General features: G+C 38.3%; 1 protein-coding gene across 1 annotated transcript in view; it reads right to left on the bottom strand.

The window, feature by feature from the left end:
* Positions 1–17,165, bottom strand: part of LOC150077569 (transmembrane protein 59-like) — a 74,662-nt gene extending 57,497 nt beyond the window's left edge. The window contains exon 1 of the mRNA XM_090385945.1: positions 16,857–17,165. Within this exon, the coding sequence (XP_090242071.1) occupies positions 16,857–16,994 (138 nt within the window). The 5' untranslated portion in view covers positions 16,995–17,165. The remainder of the gene's footprint in view (positions 1–16,856) is intronic.
* Positions 17,166–23,068: the final 5,903 nt, after the last annotated feature.

Genomic DNA, 23,068 nt, shown 5'->3' on the forward strand with positions numbered 1-23,068 from the left:
ACTTAGCGGCTTTGAACACGACTGTCACTAGTAGCCTCGTCAGCAGACTCCTGACATTTTGGAAGAGTCCAAATGGATTAACAACTAATGAAATCGACTTCATCCTCACTAACAGAAGATATATCGTGAATAATGTTACCATCCTGAATAAGGTAAATGGTGGAAGTGATTACAGAATGGTAAGATGTACACTTGATATAGATGTAGGAAAGGAAAGGAAAGGAAAAAACTGACTCGAGTAAATAATACAAAGATCTTTGAGATAACGGAAGAGGAGAAAAAGCAATATGTACTGGAACTTGTACAGATATAAGGGATGCAGAACTGCAATTTGGGGAGTACAACGTCTACAGAAAGGATAGACAGGATAGGAAGGGGGAGGGGTTATGCTATTAGTTAAGAAACACATAAAAACCAAGGAAGTGAAGCCAGTCGACATCGATGGACAGTGCAGTGTTGAGTCAGTTTGGTGTGACATAAGCATTGGGAGATCAAAATTGAGAGTAGGAGTGTGCTATAGGCCTAATGACTCTGATGAGTATAATAAGGAACTGTACTGGGAAATAGAGTCGGCCAGTAAATCAGAGAGTCTTATAATGGGAGATTTTAATTTCCCAGATATTGACTGGAATTTGGGGGCTGGTTACTCACACACTAGCAGGGCTTTTGTGGATTTATTGGATGATTGTTTTCTACATCAGCAATGTTCGGGAGGCAACTAGAGGGAGTAATACTCTTGATTTGATTATCAGCAGTGATTCTTCATGCATTAAGAATCTGCAGATAAATGAACCACTAGGTGGCAGTGATCACAGTGTGCTGAAGTGGGATTTACTCAAAGAGGTAACTACCATTAGGGGTAAAGGGAAGGGTTATTGCTTCCGTAAAGGCGACTACGATGGACTGAGACAGTATTTAAATTCTATACAGTGGGACCAACTGATGATGTTACCAACAGCAAATTCAAAATGGTAAGCATTCAAAGAACTTATCTTGGAAGCTACTAGGCTTTACATACCAACTAAGAAATATTGTTCAAGGTTTAGGCCAAAATGGATGTCAGATGAACTAATGAGGCATATGGCAGAGAAGAAAAATGCATGGGATACTTACAAATTAACACATGACACAGAAGCCTATGAGAGATACAAGCTGATATGCAACCAAGTTACAAAGGAGGTTAGGCAGGCGAAGGCAGATTACGAGAAATCTTTGGCAAGGGAAGCAAAGAGTTCTTTACTTATGTAAACTCTAGAAGGAAGGGGATGAATCAGATTGGTCCACTTGATATTGATGGGTCAACTGTTGATGATCCTGCTCAGGTAGCTAACAAACTAAATGAATATTTTGCATCGACATTCACACATGAGGAGTTATTCAGCAAGGGGAATGCCAGAGGTGTATTCAACTCTAGCAGTAAGCTACAGAATCTTGAAATAACTGGGAGTAAAGTGGAGGAGAAACTGTTGAAGATAAACACAAGAAAGGCACCCGGGGTGGATGGGATCTATCCAGTTATATTAAAGGAGGCAGCAAAGGAAGTAAGCAAACCCTTAGCCATAATTATGAGAGCTTCCTTGGACTCAGGGGAGGTACCCATAGACTGGAAATGTGCAAATGTGACCCCAATTCACAAAGGAGGATCAAAGGCTGACACAAGTAATTATAGACCTGTGAGCTTAACTTCTGTTCCAGGAAAATTAATGGAGGCACTGGTTAAAGAAGCACTGCAGGACCATTTAGACAAGACTTCAGTTATAGCTCAGACACAGCATGGTTTTGTTAAGGGGAAGTCTTGCCTGACCAACTTGATTGGATACTATGATGCAGTCACAAAAGAACTGGATGCAGGGAATAACTTTGATATTATATACTTGGATCTTAGAAAGGCTTTTGATACTGTTGCACATGGAAGACTGCTATACAAATTGGAGCAGTGTGACATTGGAGGCAAACTGCTGCTATGGATAAAGGGGTGGTTGAGGGGGAGAAGACAGAGAGTGGTAATTAATGGACACTGCTCATCGTGGACTAATGTTATTAGTGGAGTCCCTCAGGGCTCAGTGTTGGGTCCATTATTGTTTTCTGTATTTATAAATGATATAGATGATGGTATATCAAGCTTAATGTCCAAGTTTGCAGACGATACAAAGATTGGCAGGGTTGTCAAGGACACTACTGACACTATGCTGCTGCAACAGGATCTGGAAAGGTTGAGCAGATGGGCTGAGAGGGGGCAAATGAAGTTTAACATTGACAAATGTAAAGTACTACACATGGGAAACAGCAACCCCAGAGCAACGTATCAACTCTGTGGTACTACACTGACAGTGGTAGAGAATGAAAGGGACTTGGGGGTGGTTGTGCAGGCAGATATGAAGTTCTCTGAGCAGTGCAGATGGGCTGCAAGAGTAGCTCATGGAGTATTGTCAATGATATACAGGAATTTTTCCAGCAGGGATAAGGAGGTGATTATTCCATTGTATAAGGCAATGGTCAGGCCACACCTAGAGTACTGTTTACAGGTCTGGAGGTCTCATTTCAAGAAGGAGGTAGAGCTGCTGGAACGAGTACAGAGAAGGGCAACAAGATTAGTGAATGGAACAAAGGGGTGCTCTTACGAAGAAAGGCTTAAGTTTTGCAAATTACAGTGTCTGGAGACTAGGCACCAGCGAGGTGATCTGATAGAGGTGTATAAAGCCTTGAATGGTTTAAGCATGCTCAATGCTGATGGGATTCTTCCTCTAGCTCAGAAAAATCACCTGAGAGGGCATAAATTCAAATTGAGGAAAGACAGATGTAGGATAGACGTGCGGAAATTTGCCTTTAGCCAGCGGGTGGTTGGTTGGTGGAACAGACTCCCATCCCTTGTGGTGGAGGTTGATAGCCTAAATAAGTTTAAGGCTCAGCTGGACAGGTATTTTGAATGAACAGAGGGGTGAAGTGGAAGTGGGTTTTTTTTTTTTGGCTGATGCTGCATAAGCTTGCTTTCTGGCATCAAATGCCTCTACTAATGCTAATGCTAACTTAAGAACAAGTTTAAGCTTCTGCAGACTGTTCAGGACCAAGATATTGACAAGGAATATTACAACTTTCTGAAAGTGATAAAGCCCAAGCAACCTATAGAGAAACAGAAATCCAAAGAAGAAAAAATTAGTCAAGAAACACTTGTTATGATGAACCAAAGGCGACAAATGAAGAGCAAGATAAACACTGACAAGGAGAAAATTGAATATACTGAGTTATGCAAAGCCATTAGAAAGAGACTCAGCGATGACATAAGAAGATTTAACACGAGAAAAGTAGAACAAGCATTAAGGGAAAATAAAGGACTTAAATCAGCAGCCATGAGCAGTAATACAGAAAGACAAATGATACTGAAACTGAAGAATAGTGACGATGTACTTATAAATAGCAGAGAAGGCATAATTCAAATAGCAGAAGACTACTATAGAGAATTATACAAGGAGCGAGGGAATGATGCCAGAAGTGGGGAAGATGGATCGCAAATTAGCAACACATATGACATACCCGATATTCTTCCTGATGAGGTAGAACGTGCATTGAAGAAAATGAAGAATCAGAAAGCCCCGGGGAAAGATGAAGTTACTGTAGAGTTGTTAAAATTGGGAGGAAGAGACAACACAAAAACTGGCAAGGCGTGAATTTTTCTAATTCACAAAGTGCATTAGAAAAAGTGTGATGCCTAAGCAGCGGAATAATGCAGTCATAGTTTTTCTCCATAAGAAGAAAGGAGATAAATCAGAAATTGGAAATTATAGACCAATTAGCTTGTTATTCCCACATCTACAAGTTGTTTACAAGGGTCATTACTAACAGATTAGAAAGAATACTTGATGAGAATCAAATGAAAGAGCAAGCTGGCTTTAGGACAGGATTCTCAACTACGGATCACCTTCACATAATATCACAGCTAACGAGAAAGCAAATGAATATAAAACACCATTATGCCTGGCATTTGTGGATTATATAAAGGCATTTGACCCAATACAGCATAAGGCAATGTTTCTGGCACTGGAAAGACAAGGCATAGATACCCCATATATTATGATTTTGAAGAAAGTATATGAGAAGACTACCTCCTTTATTAGACTAGACAAAGACAGTAGCAAATTTAAAATCGAGAAAGAAGTTCAACAAGGAGACACAATATCTCCGAAGCTGTTTACTGCTGCCCTTGAGGAAGCTTTTAGAAGATTAGACTGGTCGCAGAAAGGAGTCAATGTGAATGGAGAGTACCTAAACCATTTACGATTTGCAGATGACATTGTGGTCATAAGCTCACGATCCCAAAGAATTACAGGAAAATCTTAATCAGTTATGCACAGTTAGTAAGGATTTTGGACTAAAGATGAATATGGCTAAAACAAAAGTTTTAGCCATATTCATCAATCCTTCAATCATTATGTCCCTTTCTATGGCATACTTGTTTATATCCATAAACAAGTATGCCATAGAAAGAGCAGTAATTGAAAAGGTGGAGTCATATACTTATCTGGGACAAGTTATTAGCTGTAATAATGATAAATGGCTGGAAGTCAAGAGAAGAATAAATTTTGGATGGATAGCATTCAGGAAATATAGTCACATACTGAAGAGCAATATCGCAGTTTTTCTGAAACGTAAAATAATGAACCAATGTATACTCCCCACCGTGACATGGAAGTGAAACTTGGGCACTCACCAAAAGAATGGAAGAGAAGCTGAGAACTACACAGTGAAGAATGGACTGAATTATATTGCAAATCAGACTGTTAGAAAAGAAGAGAAACACATGGATTAGGCAGCAAACTCAAGTAAAGGGCATTCTTATCAAAACTAAAGAACTAAAATGGTCTTGGGCAGCTTGAAGGCATGATGACAGATGGACTAAGAAAAGAACAGAATGGTACTCAAGTGGAGCTAGAAGAAAACCTGGAAGACAACAGTGGAGATGGATAGATGAAATTCATGAGTTTGTGGTTAGTAAATGGATGGCCATTGCACAAAACAGAAGGAACTGGAAAGCTGCTGGAGAGGCCTTCATCCTGCAGTGGATTGAAAATGGCTGAAGATGAAGATGCAAGAAAGCAAGCTTATATAGTATCAGCCAAAAAAAAAAAAAAAAAAAACCCTTCCCATTTCACTAATCCATTCACTCCATATGTTTGTCTAGTTCTCCCTTGAACTTATTTAAGTTGTAGACTTCCAATACAACCGATGGAAGTTTGTTTCACCTATCAACCACCCGCTGGCTGAAGGTGAATTTCCACATACCTATTCTATAATTATCTTTCCTCAATTTCAATTATGTCCACAAAAGGAAGAATCCCATTAGCATCGAGCTTGCTCAATCTATTCAAGGCCTTGTACACCTCAATAAGATCACCTCACAGGTGCCTAGTCTCCAGAAGCTGAAATTTGCAGAACTTAAGCCCTTCATGATAACACCCAGCCCTTTGTTCCACTCACCAATCTCGTTGCCCTTCTCTATACTCGTTCCAACAGCTCTACATCTTTCCTAAAATGAGGTCTCCAGACCTGTATACAGTACTCAAGGTGTAACTTGACCATTGCCTTATACAAGGGGACAATCACTCCCTTATCCCTCCTAGCAAAATTCCTGTATATCATTGACAAGGCACCATGACCTTCTCTTGCAGCCTTTTTTACACTGCTCAGAAAACTTCATATCTGACTGCACAATTACACCCAGGTCCTTTTTATTCTCCACTACCCTGAGTGTAGTATCTGATATGTTACTCTGGGGTTACGGTTACCCATATGCAGTGCTTTTCATTTGTCAATGTTAAACATCAGCTGCCATCTCTCAGCCCATCTGCTCAACATGATGAAGACATGCAAGTACACATGCATATATGCTAACATGCCTAAAAATGGCTATGGATAAAAAAAAAATAAATAATAATAATAAATAAGAATAAGTAGATTCACACTAAGTCAAACATTTATTCATAATGTCTACGTTTGCTTATTTGTATTTATTTTATTTTTTAAAACCACTGAAAATTTCAAAACCATTTTATAAAATTCAAATTATGTTCAGGGTGTTTCAGCTTGCAGAACATGCAAATCAGTCCATAAACACACACACACACACACATATATATATATACATACAGACAATGTAGTGGTGCAATATGGTCTAAGTCAAAGATACACCTAACAACCCCGTTTTCAAATCGTGAATCAATTCTGAAAGTATGACCCATGTTATGACACATCCTATATAGAGAGGTTCCAATTTTAATGTCTTTACTATAAACAAAACTTACAACAATAAGTGGGATAAGCTTGAAAGTATCTGAAAATCAGGAGAGAATTTATGGCCTGAACCCTGTCAATCACTGAGGATTCCTAAGGTCTGTCACAGACATCTGAAACCTTAACTAGGAATGACAAGAGAGTGCCCAGCTCTGGCAATCAGTGAGAGTCCCTGAGGCATGTCATAGACATTTTTCCAACAACACACTAGGGCCTGCTACACAGGTACTGGCAGAACTGATATTCAAGTCCTATTTCAGCATGGAGTGAACTGAATTATTAGCATTAGTAGAGGCATATGATGCAAGAAAGCAAGCTTATGCAGGGTCAGCCAAAAAAAAAAAAAAAAAAAAAACCATCCACTTCCTCCGTTCGTTCGAAATGCCTGTCCAGCTGAGCTGTAAATTTATTTAGGCTATCAACTTCCACAACAAGGGGTGGAAGTCTGTTCCACCAACCAACTATCCGTTGGCTAAAGGCAAATTCCCACACATCTATCCTACTACATTGTCTTTCCTCAATTTGAATTTATGTCCTCTCAGGTGATTATTCTGAGCAAGAGGCAGAATCCCATCAGCACTGAGCATGCTCAAACCATTCAAGGCTTTATACACCTCTATCAGATCACCTCGCCGGTGCCTCGTCTCCAGACACTGTAATTTGCAAAACTTAAGCCTTTCTTCGTAAGAGCAACCCTTTGTTCCATTCACTAATCTTGTTGCCCTTCTCTGTACTGATTCCAGCAGCTCTATATCCTTCTTGAAATGAAGTCTCCAGACCTGTATACAGTACTCAAGGTGTGGCCTGACCATTGCCTTATACAAGGGAATAATTACCTCCTTATCCCTGCTAGAAAAATTCCTGTATAGCATTGATGACACCATGAGCTACTCTTACAGCCCGTCTGCACTGCTCAGAGAACTTCATATCTGCCTGCACAATTACCCCCACGTCCTTTTCATTCTCTACCACTGTCAGTGTAGTACCACAGAGATACGTTGCTCTGGGGTTGCTGTTTCCCATGTGTAGTACTTTACATTTGTCAGTGTTAAACTTCATTTTCCACCTCTCAGTCCATCTGCTCAACCTATCCAGATCCTGTTGCAGCAGCATAGCGTCAGTAGTGTCCTTAACAACCCTGCCAACCTTTGTAGTGTCTGCAAACTTGGACATTAAGCTTGATATACCATCATCAATATTATTTATAAATACAGAAAAGAATAATGGACCCAACACTGAGCCCTGAGGGACTCCACTAATAACATTAGTCCACAATGAGCAGTGTCCATTGATTACCACTCTCTGCCTTTATGGAAGGCAGAGCGGAATTATGGAAGTCTGGTCATTCTGTGAAAAAACCCTCTACTTGCACCTTCATGATGATGCAAGTAGACAATTTACTTATCAACCCTCGGTATATCCTCCTATGTGAAAGGTGCACTTAATATACCACTCAGATGTAAAGCAACATAAGCAGGAGTTGGTGTGGCATCCACCTCATACTGAGAAATGCTGCCCCTCTGTGTGGCCAGGCAATACTAAACGGTAGGCGACTCTCGTCGTCCAGTGAAACACCCCACTTTGGCTATTAGAAGAGTGAAGTGGTGAAACCCACATTTAGCTTCCATAGCAAAGCTCCAGCAACCTCCATCTCTTTCACCAAATAGCATGAGTTATGTCTTTTAAGGTTATAATTGTGATGAAAGTTGGTTGTTCCAACACTACCCAGAAACTAAAAGATATCCAATGCAACAGAAGACAAACCAATCCCCCAGACCAAAAACAAGAATGTATGTCAAAATCAAAAATGAAAACTACGTTTCTTGTTTTCTTTGATAATAAAGGAATTATTATGGTTGAATACATCTCACCAAATCAGACTGTCAATCAAACATACTAACAGTGAAGTTCTGACAAGGTAGAGTGAAAAAATTCAAAGGAAGAGACCTGAATTGCGAAAGGATCGTTGGATGCTCCATCAAGACAAAGTTCCAGCACACAATGAACTCTCTGTTCACCACTTTCTGGCCAAAAAAAAAAAAAAAAAAAAATCCCTGTGTGTTAACAGTTAACATGCACCCTACTGCCAGACCTAGACACTTCTGACTTTTTAATTGAAAAGTGTACTTATGGGAACCCATTTTCAATCCATTGAAGACGTTCAGAAAAAATGACTGAAGAATTAAAAGAGCTTACAGAAGATGATGTTTTTGTGCTTGGAATAAATGTATGGAACAATGTGTGCAAACTCGTGGCAATTATTTTGAAGGAGATAACTTGTAAGGTATAAAATATTCTATTATATTTATTTTATTGCAACAGTCACACTTTGTATTATCCTGGTGACATTCAGATTTCTAGACAAGATTACATATCTCTATTAGGGACTACTCTGACTTCTAATATTTCTTGGCATAAGCATATCACAAATATTGTTTCCACTGCATCAAGAAAACATCAAAATAACTACTTACTCTTTTTTTTTTTTTTTTTTTTGTTAGTTGTTGGCACATCGGCTTCTGTGGCCATATTGCACCTCCCAAGGTTTTTGCATTTTGTACTCTGATCCAAGCCCGAGGCGGGATTCGAACCCACGACCTTTGGGTTGCCAAGCAGGCACTTTACCCACCCGTCTAGCCCGGTCGGCCACTACTTACTCTGTACAAATCTCAAATCTACATGGCCATGAAATATTGTACCCACACTTGGGGTGTTGTCTCCAAAACCTCTCTCAAGCTTCTTCACTCCATTCAAAAGAGGACAATCAGGTTAATTACTAAGCTTCTATACAAGGTCTCTCTCTCTCTCTCTCTCTCTCTCTCTCTCTCTCTCTCTCTCTCTCTCTCTCTCTCTCACACATAGACTTTGTTTCTGCTGAATGCATTTTCTAGAGATATTTCCATGGGCTGACCTGGCAGATGCCAGGTCAGAAGAACAAACCAGTCTGAACATGAGCTGCAAACAGTCAGCATCCATCAGACACTTAACTCTGAACTCACAGAAATTACTTTTCCTCTTCCTTGTTCATATCTTCTGCTTTTGTTTTCTGGAACAATCTTCCTTCATACATATTTCCTGAAAGTTACAATGTACAAAAACTGTTTAATATCAACAATTTCTTTTATCTTCTCAGCCATCAATACATACCTGGTACTGAATATTAGGTTCCAATACCTTTTGTGTTTAGGATTTTCATTAAAAAAAAAAAAAAAAAAAACTGACCCCACACACAATGTGTGGGTTCAGATTTCACTAACCTGGATTTAATTATTAATTCTGATGCTTTTCCTGCCAGTTAAGTGAATCACTTATGAGAATGTTTCTAGAGTGAAAGATCTGAAATCACGAAAACCTCTTTTTCTTTCATATTATTATTATGGTCCCATATTATCATTTGTTTTATTATTATATTTGAACTTTTCTTATTTCTTTCAGTAAAAAAAAAAGGGGGGGGGGTCGAGGTTATAACTATTCACCAAAATTATCATTATACATCCAATTTTTTTGTTTTGTGTAACAGTACAGTATCATTGCTTCGGTGAGAGAGAGAGAAAGAAAATAAGTGTATAAAACAGTAAAAGGTGTGAGTGCAAACTATTTTACCTCATCAAAAGATTACACAAAAAAAATTTGCTATCATGCTTTTTCTTGCATTTTTCTTGCTTTTTTTTCTGTACATGGAAAAAATGCAAATCTTGCAAGTCCCCCCCCTCCAAAGTGAATATTGCCACGGCTGTATTTACTATGCAAGCTACACAGCGCCATTCATAAATTTTACATAAAATATTTATTTCATTACAAAGCAATGTATTTTAGACATAGGTAAACTGAAAAAATAAAATATATTTTTTGTATGGAATTTTTGTCAGAACTATTTTGTTCAAATGAAAATGAAAGTTTTGACAAAACACTAGTAATACGAAGTCACCATGCCCCTACAAATAATTTTATTAAAATTGTATTCACTGTACAATAAAAATAGGGCTAGCCAGGCAGTTTCACTAGCAACAAACCAAGTTATTTTGTAGAGTATTTTGAATGCAGGCAACTATTTTTAATACAGCAGGAATCAATGAGCAGATTACTTGAAAATACCAGCTTTAGAACTATCATCTGAACACTTGGGGAAACACCGAAACAATGCATATTTACCAAACAAAGGACAAGAGACAGCTTTTAAATTCTATGCAGTGGGAACAACTGATGATGTTACAAATGACAAATTCTAAATGAACAGCATTCAAAGAAGTATTCTTGTACGCTACTAGGCTTTTTGTTCTAAGAAATACCGTTCAAGGTTTAGGCCTAAATGGATGTCAGATTAACTAATGAGACTCGGGGCAGAGAAGATAAATGCATGGGACGCATACAAATTATCCAGCAACACAGAAGCCTATGGGAGATATAAGCTAGTCTGTAATAAGAGGTTAGGCAAGTGAAGGCAGATTACGAGAAATATTTGGCAAAAGATGCAAAGAAAAACAGCAAAGACTTCTTTACTTATGTAAACTCTAAAAGGAAGGGGGTGAATCAGATTGGTCCACTTGACATCAATGGTTGACTGGTGATGATCCTGCTCAGATAGATGACAAACTGAATGAGTATTTTGCATCTATATTCACACAAGGAATTCTGTTGGGAAGTGGAGGACAGAAGCTCATTAAACTCTAACAGGGAGATAAATGATTTTGTAATAACTGAAAGCAGTGGAGGAGAAATTGTTGAAGTTAAACATAAGAAAGGCACCTCTGGTGGATGGGATCTATCCAGTTATATTTATGGAGGTGGCAAAGGAAGTAAGCAAACCCTTAACCATAAATATGAGAGCATCCTTAGATTCAAGGGAGGTCCCCATGGATTGGAGATGTGCAAATGTATCCCCAATTCACAAAAGGTGACACGAGTAATTACAGATCTGTTAGTTTAACTTCTGTTCTGGGGAAAATAATGGAGTCACTGGTTAAAGAAGCATTACAGGATCATCTAGACAAGACTGCAGCAATAATTCAGACACAGCATGGGTTTGTTAAGGGGAAGTCTTGTCTGACCAAGTTGATTGGATACCACGATGTGGTCACAATGGAATTGTATGCAAAAATAATTTTGCATATCATATGATTGGATTTGATATCACATACTGAGAGATGGCAACTAAAGGTTTAACATTGACAAATGCAAAATACTGCATTTGGGTAGCAGTAAACCCAGAAAATGTGCCACTGTACACTCAGGATAGTGGAGAATGTAAAAGACCTGGGGATAATTGTGCAGTCAGATATGAAGTTTTCTGAGCAGTGCAGACAGGCTGCCACAGCAGGTCATGGGGTATTGTCAACGATATACAGAAATTTTGCTAGCAGGGATAAGGAGATGATTATCCCTTTGTATAATGTTTGAATGGTCAGGCAATATCTTGAGTACTGCGTAAAGGTCTGAAGGCCTCATTTTAGGAAGGATGTAGAGTTGCTAGAATGAGTACAGGGCAGAAACAAGGTTTGTGAAAGCAATAAAGGGGTGCTCTTACAAAGAAAGGCTTAAGTTCTGCAAATTGCAGTGTCTGGAGACTAGGCACATGTGAGGTGATCTGACTGAAGTGTATAAAGCCTTGCATAGTTTGAGCAGGCTGAATGCTGATGGGATTCTTCCTCTTGCTCAGATTATGAACCTGAGTGGGCATAAACTTAAATTGGGGAAAGGCAGTTGTAGAATGGATGTGCAGAAGTTTGCCTTTAACCAGTGGGTAGTTGATTGCTGGGACAGCCTTCTATCTGTAGTTGTGGAAGTTGATCAAGGAAGAACTGGCCAAACATTTGAAGCAAATGGATGAGCGAAATGGGAAATGTGTGTGTGTGTGTGTGTGTGTGTGTGTGTGCTTTCTCACATCATATGCCTCTACTAATGCAAATGCTAAAATACATGGGCTGTGTTAGGATAACTAAGAGTTGAACATGCATGTATGCCAATGATAGGAGCATTGTATATATATTGATGAATTTGAAGTACTGATTAAGTCATCCAATGTAGACACTGTAGGGATAGCAGAAACATGGTGTCACTGAGACATAAGCAATGCTGAATCTGAATATGACTGCAATGTATATAGATATGACAGACAGGATAGGTGTGGAGAAGTTATGCTCTTAATGAAGAAGCATATTAAATCTAAGGCAGTGCATCTAGTCAACATGGTTGCCCAGTGCAATGATGAGTCAGTTTGCTGTGATATATACACTGAGAAAGCAAAATGAGAATAAGAGTGTGTTATAGGCCTAATGACTGTGACGAGTATTCCAAACAGCTATACAAAGAAACAGAGTACTGTAAGCCAATAAATCAGAATGGCTTATAATTGGTGATTTTAACTTTCTTAGATGTTGACTGGAATTTGTGGGTTTGTCCATTGCACAGTAGCAAAAGATTTCTGTAGATTTAATGGATGACTGCTTTCTACAGCAGCATGTCAGAGAGGCAAAAAACAAGCAACAATACTCTTGATCTGGTTATCAGCAGTGATTCTTCGTGCACTAGGAACTGGCAAGTAAGAGACCCACTAGGTGGCAGTGATCATAGAAAAAAAAGGAAGGATTTTTGCTTTTATAAAGGTGGCTGCAGTGGTCTCAGACAGTTTCTAAATTCTAGAGCAGGACCAACTGATGATTTTATCATCAGCAAATTCTAAATGGGAACCATTCAAGGAATTAATCATGTAAGCTACTAGGCTTTTCATACCAACTAAGAAATTATAGTAAAAGTATAAACCTAAACGGATGTCATGAAATAATGAGATTTGTAGAACAAGGAAAATGCATGGGATGCATATAAATTATCAGGTGACACACAGAAGTTTGGTTTGGTTTTGGTTTTATTGGCGCATTAGCTACTAGGGCTATAATGCGCCAAGACCAGACACACAGAAGCAGATGGTAGATATAAACTAGTCTGTAATCTTAGGGGGATTCACAAACTAAAAGATTAACAGTAGCCGAAGGCAGAGGTGAAAGCGATTCTTGCACTGCTTCTATTATAATGAGCAGCAGCCTAGAGGGCAAGTTGCCTGGGATTTCAAGAGCAGCTGGAAGTCATCATGGAACAAATAAATACATGGACTGTGTTAAGGTAACTAAGAGTAAGAACAGGTGCATGTATACTTGCATGTACACCATTGCTAGAAGTATAGTAATTAAATTTGATGAATTTGAAGTGCTTATCAAGGCATCAAAGGCAGATATTGTTGGGATATCAGAGACATGGTGTCACAGCTATAAGCAATTGGAATTTGGGGTGTATGATGTGTACAGAAAAAATAGACAGGGTAGGAAGGGAGAAGGAGTTATGCTGTTAGTTAAGAAACACAAAATCTAAGGAAGTGAATCCAGTTGACATGGGTGGAGAGTGAAAAGTTGAGTCAGTTTGGTGTGACATAAGCACTAGGAAAGGGAAAATGAGAGGTGTGTGTGCTATAGGCCTAATGACTCTGAGGAGTACAATGAACAACTGTACAGAGAAATAGAGTAGGCCAGTAAATTAATGTCTTGTAATGGAGGATTTTAACTTTCCAGACATTGCTTGGAACTTGCAGTTTGGTCACTCACACGTTAGCAAGACTTTTGTCTTGCTAACGTGTGAGTTGGGAAGCCTTAAAGGAATTAATCTTGGAAGCTACTAGTCTTTTCCTACCAACTACGAAATACTGTTCAAGATTGAGGCCTAAATGGATGTCCGATGAACTAATGAGGCTTGTGGCAGAGAAGAAAATTTTGCGGCATATAAATCAGCAGGTGACAACAGAAGCCTGGATGCAAAAAATAATTCGGATATCATATACTTGGATTTCAGGAAAGCTTTTGATACTGTTGCATGTAGAAGACTGCTGTACAAATTGGAGCGGTATGACATTAACGGCAGGTTACTGCAATGGATGAAGGGATGGTTCAGTGGGAGATGGGAGAGAGTGGTAATAAATGGACACCACTGCACTAATGTTATTAGTGGAATCCCCCAGGTTTCGGTGCTGGGCCCATTGTTGTTTTGTGTATTTATTAATGATATCAATGAAGGTATACCAGGCTTAATGTCCAAGTTTGCATATGATACAAAGGTCGGCAGGGTTGTTAATGACAGTAAAGACAGTGTGCTACTGCAACAAGATCTAGAAAAGTTAGGTAGATGGGCTGAGAAGTGGCAATTGAAGTTTAATATTGACAAATGCAAAGTACTGCATATGGGTAGCAGTAACCCAAGAGTGTGTGGTGCTACACTCAGGGAGGTGGAGAATAAAAAGGCCTGGGGGTAATTGTGTAGTCGGATATGAAGTTCTCTGAGCAGTGCAGATGGGCTGCCAAAGCAGGTCTTCGAGTTTTGTCAATGATATATAGGAATTTTGCTAGCAGAGACAAGGAGGTGATTATACCTTTGTATAAGGCAATGGTCAAGCCATACCTCAAGTACTGCTTACAGGTCTGGAAGCCTCATTTTAGGAAGGATGTAGAGTTGCTAGATCAAGTACAGAGAACGGCAACAAGATTGGTGAGAGGAACAAAGGGGTTCTCTTACCAGGAGAGGCTTAAATTCTGCAAATTGCAGTGGCTGGAGACTAGGCATCTGCGAGGTGATCTGACTGAGGTGTATAATGCCTTGAATGGGTTGAGCATGCTGAATTCTGATAGGATCCTTCTGCTTGTTCAGATTACAAACCTGATGGGGCATAAATTCAAATTGAGGAAAGACAGTTGTAGAATAGATGTGTGGAAATTTGCTTTTAGTCAGCAGGTGGTTAATTTATTATTATTATTAGCCATATGGTGCAAGGAAGCCTGAGGATTATGCTGCACCAGCAAAAAAAAAAAAAATTCTGAGTTACCCTGAGAGAGAGAGAGAGAGAAGTAGAAAGGAATCACCAAGAAAGAGAAAAATGAGGATATCCAGCTTGCTGGAACAAACTTCCATCTGTCATTGTGGAAGTTGATGGCTTAAATAAATTCAAGGAGGAACTGGACAAACTTTTAGAGAGAATGGATGTGTGAAATTGGGTTTTGCTTTTTGGCTGGTGCTACATAAGTTCATCATACACTTGCTTTCTTGCATCACATGCTTCCATTACTTCTACTACTACTACTTATCCATGTAATTTTTTGTGTGTGGGTGTGAAGGCAGTACTAGAGCAGACTATGGCAACTCCGTTGTGCATACGTGAAGATACCCAAAAAAACTGATCAATGCAGTTGTGAATATGTTTGTGGAATGTAATCTTGGGATGTGTTGTTTACATTGTGCTCAGCCTCTTAGCCTAGTGGGTAGCAGAGCATACCACCCATTGGTTTCTGCCATCGACTGGTAGAGGTGGGCTGGATGTAAACCAATGGGTGGATAGAAGTTTTCCAAATGAATCACGTATTGCTAAATCACCCTGTTAATACACGGAACAGGATCATAACAGACAATCATCCTAAGAACAAAATCAACATAATTTCAATAAGTGAAATCAAATCGGATACAGTCTTTACTTTTTACAGTAATTAACTGCCCTGGTTTGGAGCTACTGGTACAATGCAATTAATGCTAAAAGGGTACTGCAGTGAATGTGCCAATGCATCCCGATAACACATGCCTCAACACTGTCCTGCTTAAGATGTAACTTTATAGCAGAGCTCACGAAAGTGTGGGGATACACTTTGTTTTTGGGGGGCATATGTTGTTTTTATGGAGCAGGATCAGGGTTAATGAAATATGATCAAACCATCCCACTAATCCAGGTACGAAATGTATTTTATTTTAATCTTTGAGATTAAATGTATTAATTTATAAAAGTATGTATACTCATAGCTAAAGTTTATGTCAAATCAGTTTATTTGCACGTTGTGGAAGATGGGGTGCATGAAATGTAGAAAATGTTATACGGGGTGCAATGCATAAAAGTTTGGGAAACTATTTTATAGGTAAGGTCAAGTATCACTTACTGATATGAAATGATAAATGAAGTCTATGCATTTAAATTGAAAATATTTAGATGTTTTATATTTTTTATTCATTTTTTAAGGTAAAGGAAGGTTACATCAGTAACTGTGGTCACCCCAAATCTCTCGTAAAATATTCTTATGAAATGATCGCCTACTTCTCAACGGGGTAGGAGAAATTATTACACTGTTTTTGCCCCTGCTAGTAATACATATTTTCAGATTGCATTCAACCCAACCCCCGTGCCGACCTAAAGTTCAGAAGTCGATGCCTATAACGACATAGGATTAAAAACGCTTCTATAGATATTATTACAGTTTCATTTTTATTTTGCTCTGTGAAGTAGACTAGTTATCAGCATAGATTATCTTTTCCCAAGTTTACTCGAGTATTTGTAAGCGAAAATCAGTGAACTTCGATAATCATAATGTTCTTTGATTACAATCGGGGAATATTAAATAAAAAAAGAAAAAAAAAAAAAACTCACTAACTTTGAGTTGCATACACACAGTAACGGGCAAACTGCAAGTGTGAATATAAATAAAATTAATTAAAGTGTCAGCTTTAAACGAATTTACGCAACGACGAACGTTAAGAAAAAAAAGATTTAGGCTTACCGTCATCGATATATAAACATCACAGTGATTTTCACATCCTGAAGCATTTTCAAATAATTCATTCAATACTTCAGAAGCACTAAGATGACAAAACACAAACACCATCAATAAATATATGGCCATTGTAGATTTTATCATGTTACGATACTATGAAGAATCCAAACTGATATGTACGCATATAATCATGATGCAACTCGAACAAGACCAATAATAGAAATACGCCAACGTAACATGTATATCACAGTTATTGCACTGCGATGAATACTTAAAATACTAAACGACAGTAAATGTAATCAGAAGAACAATATTACACAACACATTACAAAATGAAGGAAATGTGTCGGCGCCATCTATTAGCAAATATACAAAAGAATGCTCAATGTACTGTATTAGCAAAATGATGCACGGAAGCAAGCTCACAGGACACCAAACAAAAAAATAAAATCCACTTCACTTCATTTTTTGCGTATTCGTTCTATTCATGCTATTCCTAACATATGCTCTCTCTCTCTCTGGCTGGCAGATAATTTCCGTACTGCAATTGTCCATTTTCAATTTAAAACAAACATCAGTTTTGTGAAAGTTGTCTGGGAAAGAATAAAGACTCCCACAGCATTTTGTTAACTCAACCTTTTTAAAGCCTTAAAGACTTCAGTTAGGTGATCACGCAGATGCCTAGTTTCCTATACCCTGCAATGAATAGTAACCCCCAGCCTTTCTTGGTATGACAAACCATCTGTGTTCTTCAGATAATCTCGTTGCTCTTCTTCGCACCCTTTCCATCAGAAATTTCTAAACATGGCTTATGACACTTCACACGGTTTGGATCAGGGTTCCGAATATTTCGGTTCATCATATTCATTGATAAAGGCATGTATACACTTTAATTTTCATCTGCACGATTATTCTGGAGGGTATTCCATTTAGTAAAAATTTTCATTCCAAACCACGTTAGTGATCAAAATTTTACTCAATGAAGTAATCACCTTTGTTCCTTCCCAGAATACTTCCTATATATCACTGACAAAAGCCCCATCAACTGTGCTAGCAGCTTATCTGCACTATTAGGCCCCATCAACTGTGCTAGCAGCTTATCTGCACTATTTGGGGCTACTACTACCTGAATGCAGTATTTTTCTTTTTTCAATGTCCCCAGTTACCATTTTTAGCCCATCTATATCTGGATCTCCTAAAAGTATCATTCCTTGTTTAATTTTGGAAACAATCCCGCATCAGCAAATTTAGACATTTAACTTAAATTACCTTACATGGATATCTTTAACTAATACTTTAACTAATAGCTTTTGAAAACAGGAAACCTCTGTTACCCCACTCATAACACTCATCCATGAAGAGCAGTGCCTATTTATGCTTACCACTATCCTACCTCTTACCCATCACTCAATCCATAGTAGCAATTTGTCCCTACTCCCACATTGCTCCAATTTATACAACAGTTGCTCGTTTGCAACAGTACATAATTGTTAAAATTATTCATGGCATCCAATTCCTTTGTGCCAATCTCATAATAGCTAATCAGATTGCTCAGGCACCATTAATTCCTATTTCTACTGAGGTAGAAATAGAAACTGATCCTGCTGGAATAGAAGTCAAACTGACAGGACTGTAATTACGTGCACGTCCTTTGTATCAGACTTGTGAATAGGAGAATAATTTTCAAATCGTTTTTGAATAATGAAATCATTTTTTCTTAATAAGTATTAGATAGACTTCAATATCTTCATCTCTAAATACTTCTTCATGTATTAATGTAGGTGCAAAATATTTACTCAGTTCATCAGCAACCTCTACAGGATTATCAGTAGTTATGCTATTCATAATAAGTGGACCAATGTAATTTGACATGGATCAATATTGTTTTCTATTTTATTTGTAGTAGTAATATAAGCAAATAATTATTTTCGCATTCCTCGACACTCGGGTAACTTGACTATGACACAATTGAACTGATTCTTACACAATTTCTAATAATCCCATACACTTTTCTTCTCTGCTATTAATCACATAAAGTGGGTGTTACTGTTTTGGTGTCCTTGAACAATATTTCTCAGTTGATATTAAACGCTTTATAGCTTCACTGGACACTTCCCACTCAGATTACTGCCTTGTATTTTCGTTTAGATTACTTTCCCTGAACCATCCTATTCGGTCTGCATTTGTTAACAACATCGGTTTCTAATGTTTTCAAATGTTTCCCATATGCAAAGAGAAATTTTGCATATCGAAAACAGGAGAAATAATAAATATCTAAGTGATCGCCTTTGCTAAAACCAAAACGTTCCCTTTAGCTTCATAGATTTGTGTCTTTAAACAAATCCCAATTCAATACTTTGAAAACTAGTTGAAATGAAGAACGTAGGTGATTAGCAGTATCATCACTACACCTTAGTTGTTCCTTTACTTGATTTTTAAAAATGAATCACTGCTTGTAATCAGATCAAGAATATTTCTTTCTCTTGTTCAGTGGCGTAGCTACCATGTAGGCAGGCAAGGCAATTGCCTCCGGGCCCGGGCCCTTTATGGGCCCGGCGTCTTTAGCTGTTTCTGTTTTTGCAATTTTCATTAATTAAGTAATGGCCCGAACATGTTCTTTGCTTCCGGGCCCGAAAAAGGGTAGTTACGCTACTGCTCTTGTTGCTGTCCAAACTGTTGTTACAGAGAATAGTCGTCCAACAAATCGAGAACTGCTCTGCTACTGAGTAAGTAAGTGCCAGTGCAAGAGTTTCCGTGAATACAATGGATAGAGAATCTTATGTTATGTGCAGACTAGTGTATAATGAAGTTACTCAAGAGATTTGTGAGGCATAACGTAGATTATTAGAAGTTCTTCGCTAAGAAAAACAGCAAGGAATTCTTAGCGTACCAGGAGTGATCAAAAGTTCTGAGAACAAGGTATATAAAATGAATGAAAAATTATAAAATAGTTTATTTTGTTAGCTTAATGCTATGCAAAATAATATGAAAAATTTGTATTTCAATTGCTTATTCAGTTTCTAAAATTTAATTTTTATGTTGGTAGGCGGAAGAAGAAAAGAATACACTATTGAACACACTGACGATGCAAATAGCATCTTTCAATAATCAAATTTCTGACAAAGAAGGAAGAAATACAAAAGAAATATATCGAAAATTGACTAGAGAGTGTTTGACAAGTATTACTCTGTTCCTTACGACGTTCGGTAGAGTTCAGAAAATGACGGTAATTAGGTGAAGAAAATCTAAGATCTTGTCAGCCAGCTGAAGCAATTAATTTAGAAACAGTTGCAACCGTCGAAGAATAACTTTTCGAAAGCAGTACAGTTAAAGTATCTAAACTTTAAGGAAGGAAGGGTTATGCTGTTAGTTAAGAAACACATAAAATCTAAGGAAGTGTATCCAGTTGACATAGATGGACAGTACGATGTTCAGTCGGTTTGGTATGACATAAGCACAAGGAAAGCAAAATTGAGGCTAGGATTGGGTTATAGGCCTAATGACTCTGATGAGTACAACGAACAATTGTACAGAGAAATGGAGTGGGCCAGTAATATACTGGCCCACTCTATTTGAATTATTAGTGGGTTGGTCACTCACACAGTAGCAAGTGGATTGGTCACTCGCACAGTAGCAAGTGGGTTGGTAACTCGCACAGTAGCAAGACTTTTGTGGATTTATGGGATTATTGTTTTCTACAGCAGCATATTCGAAAGGAAACTGGGGGGGGGGGGAGTAGCATTCTTGATCTCATTATCAGCAGTGATTATTCATGAATTAAGAATTTCCATATAAAGTTACCACTACGTGACAGTGATCACAATGAACTCATGTGGGATTTACTTAAAGATGTAACTATCATCAGAAGAAATGGACGAGTTTTTGCTTTTGTAAAGGTGACTACAGTAGTCTCAGACAGTTTTTATATTCCATACAGTCGGACCAACTGATGATGTTAGCAACAGCAAATTCTAAATGGGAAGCGTTCAAGGAATTAATCTTGGAAACTACTAGGCTCTTAATACCAACTAAGAAATATTGTTCAAGATTTAGACCTAAAGAGATATCAAATGAACTAATGAGACTCGTGGCAGAGAAAATAAAATGCATGGGATGCATAAAAATTATCAGATGACACAGAAACCAATGGTAGTAGTAGTAGTAGTGGCATGTGATGCAAGAAAGCAGTGTATGAGCTTATGCAGCATCAGCCAAAAAAAAAAAAAAAAATTCACACAACCATTCCCTCTAAATGTTGTCCAGTTCCTCCTTAAATTTATTTAACCTATCAACTTCCACAACGACAAATGGAAGTTTGTTCCAGCAATTAACCACCCGCTGGCTAAAGACAAATTTCCGCACAGCTATTCTACACCTGTCTTTCCTTAATTTGAATTTATGCCTCCTTAGGTTCGTAATCTGAATAAGTGGAAGAATCCCATCAGAATTTAGCATGCTCAACCCATTCAAGGCCTTATACACCACAATCACATCACCGCGCAGGTGCCTAGTCTCCAGCCATTGCAATTTGCAGAACTTAAGCCTCTCTTAGCAAGAGAATCCCTTCATTCCCCTCACCAATATTGTTGCCCTTCCCTGTACACGCTCAAGCAAATCTACATCCTTCCTAAAGTGAGGCCTCCAGATTTGTATGTCGTACTTAAGGCGTGCCTGACCATTGCCTTATACAGAGGGACAATCAGTTCCTTTTCCCTGCTAGCAAAATTCCTATATATCATTGACAAAACCCCATGACCTGCCCTGGCAACCTGTCGCATTGCTCAGAAAACTTCATATATAACTCCCAGGTCTTTTTCATTTTCTACCACCTTAAGTGCAGTAACACAGAGTTGGTACGTTTCTCTGGGGTTACTTCTACCCATATGCAGTACTTTGCGTTTGTCAAGGTTACACTTCAGTTGCCACTTCGCAGCCCATCTGCCCAAATTTTCTAGATCCTGTTGCAGTAGCACACTGCCATTACTGTCATTAACAACCCCCAACCTTTGTATAACCTACAAACTTCGACACTAAGCCTGATATAACTTCATCAATATCATTGATAAATATACAAAACAACAGTGGACCCAACTCGGAACCCTGTGGGATTCCACTAATAACATTAGTCCACGAAGAGCAGCACCCGTTGATTACCACCCTCTGTCTTCTCCCACTCAACCATTCTTTTATCCATTGTAGCAATTTACTTTAATACCATTCTGCTCCAATTTCTTCAGTAGCCTTCTATGCGCAACAGTGTCAAAAAACTCTTTGGCAAAGGATGCAAAGAAAACAGCAAAAATTCCTTTACTTATGTCAACTCTAGGAGGAAGGTGATGAATCAGGTTGATCCACTTCATATCGGAGTTTGGACTGCTGATGATCTTGCTCAGTTAGCTGACAAACTGAACGACTATTTTGTACTTACATTCACACATGAGGAATTCTGTTGGGAAGTTGAGGACAGAAGCTTATTAAACTCTAACAGAAAGCTAAATGCTTTTATAATAACTGAAAGCAAAGTAGAGGAGAAATTATTGAAGTTAAACATAAGAAAGGCAACTAGGGTGGATGGGATCTATCTGGTTATATTAAAGGAGGCGGAAAAGGAAGGAAGCAAACCTTTAGCCATAATTATAAGAGCATCCTTGGATTCAGCGAAAGTCCCCACTGACTGGAGATGTACAAATGTAGCTGCAATGTTTGCCCGTGTAGCACAGTGGTATGGTCACAGTCCTCCATACATCGGGTGAAAAATGATTGCGTTCGAATCCCGTCGATTACGTGACAATTTTAATAGTTTTTTTTTTACTCCGTAGCACAATTAGTAGGTGTCAGTCATAGATAGCAAGGTTTTTTTCGTTTAGCAAAAACAGGAAATCGACCAGAGAACACACGCAATTTGCAGACAAAATAAATATATGGGTAGATATAGTAATTTACGAGTGACCCTAATATTATAAAAAAAAAAAAAAAATGTATCCCCAATTCCAAAGCGGGACAAATGGTGACACGAGATCTGTTAGTTTAACTTCTGCTCTGGGCAAAATAATGGAGTCATTGGTTAAAGAAGCCTTGCAGAATAATCTGGACGAGATTGTAGTAGTAATTCAGAAACAGCATGGGTTTTTTAAGGGGAAGTCTTGTCTGACAAATTTGATTGTATACAATGATGTGGTCACAAAGGAACTGGATGCAAAAAATAATTAATTTTTTTA

This window comes from Mastigoproctus giganteus, chromosome 12, assembly GCF_048544385.1.
Source record: "Mastigoproctus giganteus isolate SK-2022 chromosome 12, ASM4854438v1, whole genome shotgun sequence".
NCBI classification, from domain to species: domain Eukaryota; kingdom Metazoa; phylum Arthropoda; class Arachnida; order Uropygi; family Thelyphonidae; genus Mastigoproctus; species Mastigoproctus giganteus.